The sequence below is a fragment of the Rhipicephalus sanguineus genome, chromosome 3, assembly GCF_013339695.2.
Source record: "Rhipicephalus sanguineus isolate Rsan-2018 chromosome 3, BIME_Rsan_1.4, whole genome shotgun sequence".
NCBI classification, from domain to species: Eukaryota; Metazoa; Arthropoda; class Arachnida; order Ixodida; family Ixodidae; genus Rhipicephalus; species Rhipicephalus sanguineus.
Window position 1 is genome coordinate 177,650,653 of NC_051178.1, and position 11,116 is coordinate 177,661,768.

At 45.3% G+C, this 11,116-nt stretch overlaps 1 protein-coding gene across 1 annotated transcript; it reads left to right on the forward strand.

Moving 5' to 3' along the window:
• The first annotated feature begins 3,349 nt into the window (after positions 1-3,349).
• Positions 3,350-9,336, forward strand: LOC119386127 (probable sodium/potassium/calcium exchanger CG1090). The gene is made up of 2 exons (XM_037653471.1): positions 3,350-3,572; positions 9,011-9,336. Exons 1-2 carry the CDS (start codon positions 3,350-3,352, stop codon positions 9,334-9,336), a joined length of 549 nt encoding a protein of 182 aa, XP_037509399.1.
• Positions 9,337-11,116: the final 1,780 nt, after the last annotated feature.

The window sequence follows — 11,116 nt, forward strand, 5'->3', positions numbered from 1 at the left end:
GGGGCCAAAGAAGATTGCAGCTGATCGTGAAGAATGCAGTACGCGGGACATTTTGTAAACAAAAGCTTAGTCTACTTTTTCAAGGGCATGCGAATGTTAGTTCGCTTGTGTGAAATAAGTGCTGAGGAAGATTATATTGTAAAGTGACCCAGTTGTCTCGTTCCTATCGCCATTAAAAGTTGGTCAGGCCGCAAACTTGTGGAATAACCGGTATGTATAACCATTCAAGACAACGAGCAAATATAGGACCTTTATTTTTAAAAGGATCCTTTATATAGAAAAAATTGTGAAGATTTAGAGTAGCATATATAACCTACTTTGGTAGAGCGGCATGCTGTCCCGAAACAATGCCAGATGAGTATTTAGAACAAAATGGGAATGATTCACAGTACCATGAGTACTCTACTATGGGAGAACGGTTAGCTGTCCCTTGTGCATACTACAAATCCAGCCAGGGAGTACTCAGCCATGGTTGACGTAGATCGTCGTTTTAAAGACGATAGTCTTTCTTGGGGAACTTAAACGCAGAAATTTTGGTCTGTCTTTCTGTCTGTCTGTCTTTCTGTTTGTCGGCACGTCCCTCGATTCAGCCACTCGGCCAAAGTTGAACCACTTGCCCAAGGGCCAGCCCTCTTGAACTGGTACGGCTGTTCATACTTGTGAACGTTGTCGATCAAAAAGTAAATATCATGCATATCTGAGGTGCAACATCACAAGGTAAGTATTAGGTGGCGTGTTCCTTTAATAGAAAATGCATACATACGTAATTTTAAGGACCCTAGTTTCTTAAGCTGCGCTGAAAATGCATAAGAATGGAAGCTTGAGCGAGTTGGTATGCGTTCATCTTTGTTGAAACAGCGCTCACTAGACGACGACGAAGTAAAAGAAGGCACAGCCAGGCGCTGCCTGTCCTGTGCCTTCTTTTACTTCGTCGTCGTCTAGTGAGCGCTGTTTCAACAAAGCTGAAAATGCGACTGCGCTGAAATTTGCCTTCCTCCGTGCCCTTCGCACGAGCTCATTGTTGTGTTTCGGTTTCGGTTCTGTATTGCACTGTACGAATGCCATGGATTGGTGTTGAAAAACTTTAGTTTTGAGAAGGCCAAGAAGGTGAAAAAAAATATTTAAAAAATGAAAAAGCAGCGTTGTGGGCGGCCTTCAGGCTGCCGGTTGTGGGCGCCGCTCTGGCGTTCCTGTTTTACCCAGGCGACGTGTAAATAAAAGAGCGTGTGGAGAGTACTCGTTGAGTGCGGACGTTTCTCTGCTTCAGCACTTCGCGCCAAACCGCGTTTTCGGGCTGGATGGCGTCCCCGCCGGTCGCGTTGGTCACCGCCGGTCTTCGCCTGCTGCTGCGCCGGGACTACCAGCACGCAACACAGCACTCATGTTTCCCGACGTATTGCCAGATGGCGTCCATATCTCACACAGCGCCTCTTCTATCGTCTTTACACGACATTTGCAGCGAAGCACGCAGATAGGCGGCCAATTTTTTCGATTTACGTTTTCTGACAGCCACACAACTCAAGTTTCAGGAACGACAGTTTAGTGCCGGTGATGGCACGTCTGTGCTGCGGAATAAAAAAAATATATCACCAAGCAAAACTGGATATATCGTGTCATCTAATAGGTATCTATAAATAACTCGAGCCCCTTAAAGAAATATTACAAGAAATTCAACAGTTCGTCAACCTCCTTAAATGTCTTATGCGGCTACTCGGTTTGAAATCTGGTTGTCATCGCATGCTCCTGCTTAGACAGGCTGACATCTTGATCTACAAGCATACCGCCAATGAGCGCACCTCATCTTTTTTAAGGCCTTATGTGGCTCGTTGCCCGGTGACATCGAGTGAAACACGACAGGCACAGAAAGTGGTACAAAAACACATGTGACCTATTCCGAGCGAGCGTCGTGTGAAGAGGGATCGAGGGGCGCGCGCAAACAGCGCAACACGTGACATGCGCCATCAATGACGGCTGCTGTGACGTCATCGTGACGACACCGAAAACTGTGACGTCATGATGACATCAAGACGTGTCTTGATACGATGACGTCGTCATGTGACGTCGCTTGGTCGAGAGTGGGCCGTTCTCTGAAGTAGTGCAGCACTGCGTGAGGTGAAGAAAGCTTCGGGGGGGGGGGGGGGGGCTGCAAGAAAATGTAATGCGTGTCTCTCACCAAGCGGCGCCTCGTTGTGACTTGCTAGAAGTCTGGTACACGGTTGTATAACTTATTGCCTTACCATGTGTGAAGCAGGCTTTCGGCTTCAAGTGTCTCTGGTAGTGTAACGTGCTGCCGAACTTTTAGAGCAAAGGCTTTACCACGCCACATCTCTCAAGGTCGTTCATCGCGTTGCAATGACCTTGAGCTACCGGAGCGCAAGTGTGACAGGCGTCGCGATATACACTGCGGAGAGGCGCCGCAGCTGCGCTCGCTCGGAGCCTCGCCGCTGCGGTACCACGTGACCAGTCGAAGGTTTAAAGGGCCCATAAACCACCGAGGGGTCGAAATTTAGTTGTGGCGTTGCAGTTTCGCACGAGTATACAGGGAACGCTAGCGGAGTTGCACGTGTCTGATAGCCGAAACGTGGCCCGTGCTCGTTTCGCTCTTTCCTTCGCTACGTTGCGTTCGTCGACTCGTCCTTGGCTCGTCCTTCAACCATGGCGAGTGCTCCTCCTCGCCTTGCGAGGCGGAAGAGCAAGGAGAACGCGCACCTGCTATGCAGACGACCATGTTCTTGTTCGCCCGCTCGACAGCGTCTCTTGCCTGCTGAAATACCGGAGCAAATGAAGGCCAGATGAACACGTTATGAAGAGGCTTAACAAGCGCGGAAGCATACCATGACCGAAGCTGCTTCCACTACCGCTATTCTTCAGCAACATGAACAACAATGAAAGAAGCCTCTCCTTAACGGAGCGCTCGGGCATCGTCCTTGCAAAACCAAACCAAACACACATTTCGCTAATGATAACAACGTTTACAAGAGTTAACCTCAGCCAGTTTTAAATATAGTAACGACGTAAAACCTGTACGTAAGTGAAGACCTACATGTATATCTAAAACCACTGCACGTCTTAATGGAATACTGCGCGATATTAAGCGGCTCCGTTGAGTTTCGTATTTATCACACAATTGGGCTACTCCCTGCTGGACCCATTCTGTTTGTACCACTTTGGTGTGCGCCCCATCCAGGCCAGTCATCCGAAATGGTTGTGTGCCACTGAAACTGAAGTGTCAGTGAAGTGCAAAATGAGTGAAACATGCGTCTTACTTTGCGCATACACTTCTCATCACCACTGCTCCATTTATAAGCACGACACATCGCCTGACGTATGCTATACCGCAGTACGCAAGATGGAAACTGGAGAGACGTGCGGTGCCTGGTCGATGCCTTCCGGCGGGTCTCTGTGCCTGCTCGGCTGGCTCCTGGTGTGGCCTGGACTGCTGCTGATGAGTATGACCATCCCGGACTGTCGCCAGCCACGCTTTCGCATGTGGTTCCCCCTCACCTTTGTGGCAGCCATTGTCTGGGTCGGTCTACTCTCATACTTCAGCGTCTGGATGGTTACCGTTATCGGTGAGTGGCTCCGTGAGCGACTCACCGGAAATGAACTCACGATTCACTTCCGTTAAATGAGCACTAGCAACATCGGCTGGAGCATTGGCAAAATTAAGTAAGAAAAACGAAACGAAGGTCCAACACCATGGTTCATATACGTGTATGTACAGTACTTACCTTACTTAGACTTTGCTGTGTCGAAGTGCAGTTGGAGATGGATGCTTTAAGAGATGAAAAATCCTTGGACGGGGGTTTCGCTGGAGCCAGCGTTTGGACATGGGGTCTTTTCTTCTTCAATTCAGCAATTATTATTATTATTATTATTATTATTATTATTATTATTATTATTATTATTATTATTATTATTATTATTATTATTATTATTATTATTATTATTATTATTATCATCATTATTATTATTATTATTATTTATGCGTACACAAGGACACAGAAAAAATAGGGAGAGAGCAGGCTGAGAACTGCCACCAGGGTTGCCAATGGTGGCTACTTTTCGCCAAATTGGCGAATTTGAGAGGCCCGTGGCGACCTAAAATTATGAATGGCGACATGGCGAATTTTTGGCGACTTTCGGCTTAGGTCTCCACCGAGTTTTGAATCCTAAGCTCACTGTCTTCCCAACGAATGAGCGGCAACATTCTCAGTACTTTTCTTGGTTTTAGACCCACGAGTAGAATGTGCACATTACGCGTCGTTCGGTATGTCCGTCCTGTAACTCGTGTGTACCTCCTCAACTCATCTAGAGAGATAATAAAACGTTTATTTGATGTTCTGTGAAAATAAGATCAGTGAGTGGGATCCTTAGTTCGGGATGCCATCTAGATGCAGGAGGTACTGGAACGTCCCCCAGCGACATTCTAGCAAAATGTAAGTCAGCGGACTGCCTTGCAAACCGCGAGGGGGCAGTGATTGACTATAGGTTTATGGCTTTAGGTGCTTTAAGCTTATCTGAAGTTTCGCATCTGAAGGGGCAAGACGACGGGTTGGCCGCGTGTTCCGACCATTTGTTCCGCCAAAGCTCCAACTGCTCTGAATAGCTTGGCGACTTATTCACTGTTGCAGTACCCCCAGCTCAGCTCGCAAAGACTGTTTTGGAATAGCGAAGAGAGGCGGATACGCGGCTATTTCTGCAATAAAAATTATTTATTGAGGCATTTTTCACTGTTCTCGGTGAGCGTGTGCAATAAAAACAATTGCTATATAACATTTTACATTGTTATACAGCAATAACGCATCGGATTGACGCGTGTAGATATCAGTAACTATAAGAAAGGGTCGGTGATCTCCGGTATCATATTAGTTCACACTGAAAAGGTGTAAGACTCACTAATGATCGGTTCCTGTAAGAATTCTGTCCTGTTACCTGCAATAAACCTTTTAATACTTTTAATTCATATAAGGGTACGTAAAGCTGTCTACAAATAATGCTTTCACGGTTTTCGCCCAAGGTTTCTACCCCACTTTTAGCTTTGAAACGAGAGGACAGGGATGGGAAATATCATGAGCGTTTCGTTCATTCACCCTTGCGCCACCACGCGCATCTTGCGGCTAGTCGGAGAAGGAGCACATGCACTCCCATGGTGAAGCGGGCGATACGACTGGCATCGAGAAACGTCAATATAATTTAAGGGTCTTGGATGGTACTTTATTCTACGGGGCTATACGGGAGTGGAAATTTTTATTACTGGGTATGCCGCACATATCTAAAATGGCTACTTTTTTGGCGAAATTTAAAAAAAAAAATGGCGACTTTTGGCGACTTTTTGCTCGTCGTTTGGCGACATTTACTCGAAAGTCAGTGGCAACCCTGACTGCCACCTTACAGTGGCGCAACTCCTGCCTACTATTTCGGAAGGGGGAAAGAGATAGAAAAAAAAGGGAGATATGAGGAGAGAAAGTGGCAAGAAGATAGAAAAGTAAACAAAAAAATTGCGCCTGTCCGTGTCTGTTTCGTCCTTTGTCTAAGAATTTTTTTTTTTTTTTGCGCTAGAAGTAGTAGAGCATGGAGTACCAACTGACTCGTGCCCACACCTTGTTAAAAGAAATGACGAAGAGTTGGGCAAAAATAAGTAAAAACACGAGAGCACAGTTGTTGCCTTGAAGAAGACAAGACCACTTGTCCAAACGTTGGCTCCAGTGACACCTCATGTTCAAGGATTTTTCAACTCTGCCGTGTAGGCGTTTTAAACAGTTAACGACCATTTAACCAACTGGAAAAAAAAATGTGCGAGTCTCAAACAGTTGGACAGGCGAATATTGCCAGGGTGACGAAAATATCTTCAGGTCAGTAGGAGCTAGGACGCGCAACTTTGTGTCATATGTAAGACTGCAGTTCATAACCAAAGCAGGTAAACGTATCACGGAAATTGGAACTGTGTTTCTACGAGCATTCCACACTATTCGGGCGAAGAGATTTTACTTAACTTCAAGGTATAAAAATGCCATAGATCTCTGCTTATGAAACGAGAGCTAGTCAATCGGACTAAGCGCACATATATCACATAAAATACAGAATCGTTAGCTTAGGTAATTTTTCTGTTTAATTATTGATAGAGACATAGACAACATGTCTGTCCTTTCTAGCGGGTCTACCCCAACGTAGTTATTTACTGAAATAATAATAGTCCCCTCTTAATGCAGCTCCGTGCTAGGAAAAGAGTGCATGTCCATGGGAATGGCTTGATGGACTCCGATAATTGGAAACTGCGAGCCAGCACAGAAAAAGAAGAAAAGTGTTATTTCCAGAAAATGGCTACATTGTTTTGTAGCGTTAGCTACACTTGCCTAGCCGGAGCCGATTTCGCGTGGAGCGTCATGAGTCGTGCTGCACATGCGCGAGGATCAGTGATGTGACACAGCTGGGTCACCGGAGCTGGAATCTCACGCGCTCTCCGCCACCGCCGCGCGCGGCTCGCCGCTGCTGGTCTGCGCCGCATTCGAGAGGAGTGACGTCGTAGCCATAGACACAGTGGCGCCGGCGCGTGAGCAGCTATTCGCCTTCGCTGTGCAGTCGCCGTCTGACACTGCACTGGGGCCGCTTGATAGCGCCTCTGACTGGCGTTTGCAGGTGGGTAATGCCATGGAGAAGGAGAGGGCATATTCTGCTCAACGGCGCAGAAGAGCCGAGAAGCTTATCTCATCGGATCCCGAAGTAGTTTCCTGGCAATTAGCGGTTCAGCGTACGAAGAATGAACAGAATAAGGCTAATAATCCTAGACAATCTGGAAAGCTAAGAATAATCAGCTGAACCTTTGCTAATGCTACGTATATCCTGGCATAGCCGAGCTAAGCCACTGCAAATTTTTTTATGACTACAGGCATACATTCTTCTAGCAGTTATATTTCAGTATCCTATACGAGTACAAATACATACTTCTTTCTGCCGGACCCACTGTTACTTGCACGTTTTTTTTTTTCAAGGCTATTCAATCTGCGATTTCTGTGCAGGAGACACCTTTGGAATCCCAGAGACCGTTTCAGGAATAACACTCCTGGCTGTAGGCACAAGCATGCCGGAGGCAATAACCAGCGTTATCGTTGCCAAGAATGGTGAATAAGCAGTTTTACTTTCGGTTCTTCATCCAGTACTTACATCATTTTGCGTTCACTTCCATGAACATCATCTTTTTTTTTGTTCTTACTCGCTCCGTCATCACGAGGGGAACATTATACGAGAGCGAAAAATGACGAGCTCTCTGGCTGTATAATTTTGTTCACTGATTTCACGTTGTTTATTTGAAGCTAACGTAAATGCATTGGAGGTCGGAGGTTAATACGTTGTAGCCAAAAACATAAACTTAGAAGAACGTCGGGAAATGGGTCACCTGGGAGATACATAGAAGAGACAGTACCCAGCATAAGGTTAAATTAGACACTGAGAACCTTAAAGATGGGGCGGCGTAGTTTGTCAATAAGGCTTGAAAATGTGGATATAAATGTACTTCCCCTATTGTTGAGCTCCGTCATTTGCTCGCACAAGGTCGAACAATGCACGAAGATGTACAATGCACTATACCGGAGGGATGGTTGAGTGTTAAAGGAAGTAAAGGGTAAATGCATATATGATGGTGCACGGGGTATACGTAGTTTTCACCAGTCACTGATATTTTGTGAAACCGCTTGGACAGGCTTGATGTTGGTAGGATTGTGTTTTCACCCTTTATTAATATTTGAATGCGCAACACGAGGATGAAGATGAGAACGAAACACAACAGCAAACTCTCAACTATAGTTTATTCAGAAACATTACATTACCGTCGCATGCACACCTGGTAGTAAGGAACTGAACAAATAAGCACGTGGTACTACTGAGAAACATTGGATCCGCTATCACATTTGCGTGTTTAACAATAGTGTTATAGGCCACAAAAGTTCAAGGACACGCCCTACGAAAGAAGGCAAATTCCTTGTCTGATAGCGAGACAGAGGACTGGCTGACACACTTATCCCCGATGTTTCCTATATGGAAGGCCTATATTACCTCTCTCTTAATTTGTTGTTGCTCCGTCGACAAAATGCGACAAGGAATTTGCCTTTCCGCACAGCGCGTTTCGTTGAAATTCTGTGATATGCTTTTCTTGAACACGTTAATGTAAATATGATAGCGGATTCACGGCGTCGCAGTACGGCCACGCGTTTATTTTCTTCAGCATTTTTAACATCAAGTGTGCTTGCGATGATAATGTATTTAAGTGCTTTTTTTGTTTCTGAATGAACTAGCTGAGAGTTTGCGCTCGTTTTGTTGCGTTTTCGTCTTCGCCTTCCTGTAGTGTTGCGCACTCAAATATAAATCGTACCAACCCGTTCCACTGCCATTTGTTTTGCTCAATCCCTTACGTCAGCAAGGATCAGAAGATCAGTGAATATTTCACATTCTCTTTTACAACGTAATAGTTAAGCAGAGCATTCGCTACACGAAATACTTCAAGCACAAGATCAGGCAGTCGGACTCACCCACATGCACCACATGTAACACTCGGGAATACCTAAACCACGTACTCTGCGACTGTTCCCATTACGACGCAGAACGACAGATTCTGAAGGAGGCACTTCATTTGCAACGCGGCTCGAGCTTGGAGCTGCGGCACCTTCTCGGCCCGTGGCAAGACAGCAGTTGTGCGATGCGCAGCACAAAAACGCTATTGGCGTTCTTGAGGAACACTCAGCTTAACCAGAGCTTGTGAACGACTCTTATGTATATATGTGTGTTTGCGACTGTATGAACTATTTGTGTGTATATGGTCTGTATATGTGATCATTGTATATACCCTAATCACCCGACACCTGGAGTAGCAAGCCAGGCGACAAACCAGGCTAACCTCTCCGGGCATTTCATTAAAGAATCTTATCTCTCTCTATTTCTACAACGTAGTACAAATGCGAAGTATTAAACTGCGACAGATGCACTGATAGCACGTGTCTTTCCTTGTTATATGCAGGACTAGGCAACATGGCCCTGTGCAACTTGCTGGGTAGCAACGTTTTCGACATCCTCTTCTGCTTGGGCGGGCCGTGGTTTGTCAAGGCAGCTTTCTTCTCGCCCGATCAGCACAAAGTGCTTTTTAGCAGCGCCGGCGTCAGTTTCAGCGCCGCTGTCCTGCTGACGCTCGTGCTCATACTCTACCTGTTCCTGGCAGGGTTCTGCTGGAAGCTCGACCTTCGCGTCGGACTCGCCTGTCTGCTGCTGTACGCCGCGTACATAGTGATCGCGTGCATGTACGAGATGAATGTGTTCGGCGTTGTGAACAACCTTCTGTGCTTGTAGAGGTCATTGCGCACCCGTCGATGAGTGTGTATATACCATGTATACTTGTACTCTAAGCGGCTGTTTCCGCTGAAATTGAAAGCGTTTAGTCTGTGAATGTCATGCGAAATATAGTCAGGAGCACAGTATTACCGCGTGCTAGTGCTTTACACGTGATCCAGAGGTTATATCAATGACGGATGTCTATGCAGGAATAAAACATAAAGGAAGGGGGAGAGAAAGCAGATGTTTACAGATAATATAAGCTGAAAGGCACACTGGATAACCAGTTTCTCGGTTTAATAATTCTGCATAAGGTTAGGCAATCGTTACAGTTGTCGGGGTCATTCAGAGCGCTTTTCTCTGCACATTAAAGTGAAAGCATTCGTAGAGAAGGTAAACAATCGTCAATGTGTTTCCTCGGGTGTTTCGGTTGTGAAGCTTGGTGTTCGCAAGTGAAAAGGTTAGTGGCAAGAAAGGAACGTCTTACGCGAGTATTCTAAGCGAAAATTTGGCATTTTATGTCGATAACCTCCGGGAAACACGACGTGGAGCGTTCAACACCTCCTCCCCAAAATTTAAATTGCGTGGGTATAATTACAGTCTAAAATCTCAGCGTAAGAGTTTGGGGAGAACTTTGTCATTTTCATAACTAAGATAGATATAGTTGCGCAGCTTGCCTGCTTTTACGAGTGCGAAAGCTTTGCTATGTTTCTCTTTTGAAGCTCCAGACGATACTGTCCTGTGATATTCGTCCTGCCAACAGTACATAGCTATAACACTGGCCCTTCCCGGGTCCAAGCCGGTTGAAAAGGCGAATATCTTATGTTAGCGCACCTAAATATATGTATTTTATTGCAATACAAAATTTGCAAGTACTTGCGTAAAGTGTCGTGCAAGCGTTTTGAATTATCAATGCAGCAGCTACGGAAACAACGCAACGTTTCAGAGGGTGGTCTACCGGAAGCCATGAAACTGTGTTAACCCAAGTGTTCATTCCGCTGTTTCCGGTGCGTTTTTTTTCATTTTACATTGGTTCTTTATGCTTACGTTTCAAGAACCATAAGCTATTCCTTTTAATTTTGCTTTGTGTGCTTGATGAACGCATGCGTATGTACGTGCAAGTTTTGAATCAGGTTTAGTTTCTTTTTTTTTTCGTGAAACTTATGCTAAGGCCCTTATGAGAAGTACAGAGGTTTATCATGAATAAAGATGAGCGGCAGTACTACATTCAATAATTAATTTACCAATTTATTGCTGAAAGGCTACGCGCTGCAGAAAACATTGCAATAATCTTGACTAGTTGTTCGATGCGACTCCGATGAGTAATATTAGCTTAGTTTAGGCTGAAGGGGTGGGTACTTTTTCAAAATGCTATTTCTGTTAATTTCGTGATAACAAAAGATTCGCAGCATAAAGAATAGAAGGTAAAGTTTTACTTCCTTGTGTAAGGCAAATGAAGCCTGCGTAAGGAAACTGAACGTCGCAAATGTTATGTATGCCGTACTGGCTCAGTAAATGGTCTGGAAGCTTGCTTATATGTCCGTCTTTTGTTCTTTTACAGTATATCTTACTTCATTCTTCGCGGAAAGGGAAGCACGCTCCAGCACACGCTGTCACTGTCTATATGATAACGCACAGGTTGGTGCGCTGAAGGGGGTGTCGCCACACGTTCTCTTTCTTTTCATTTTTTTGTAAGGCCACTTTTTGTGCTTTATATTGAACTCTTCGCAGGTTAATATGTAATGGCGGCAACAGAGCTTTTGCACGGCTAAAAAGAATTGAAAGGCCTCCGGTGAGT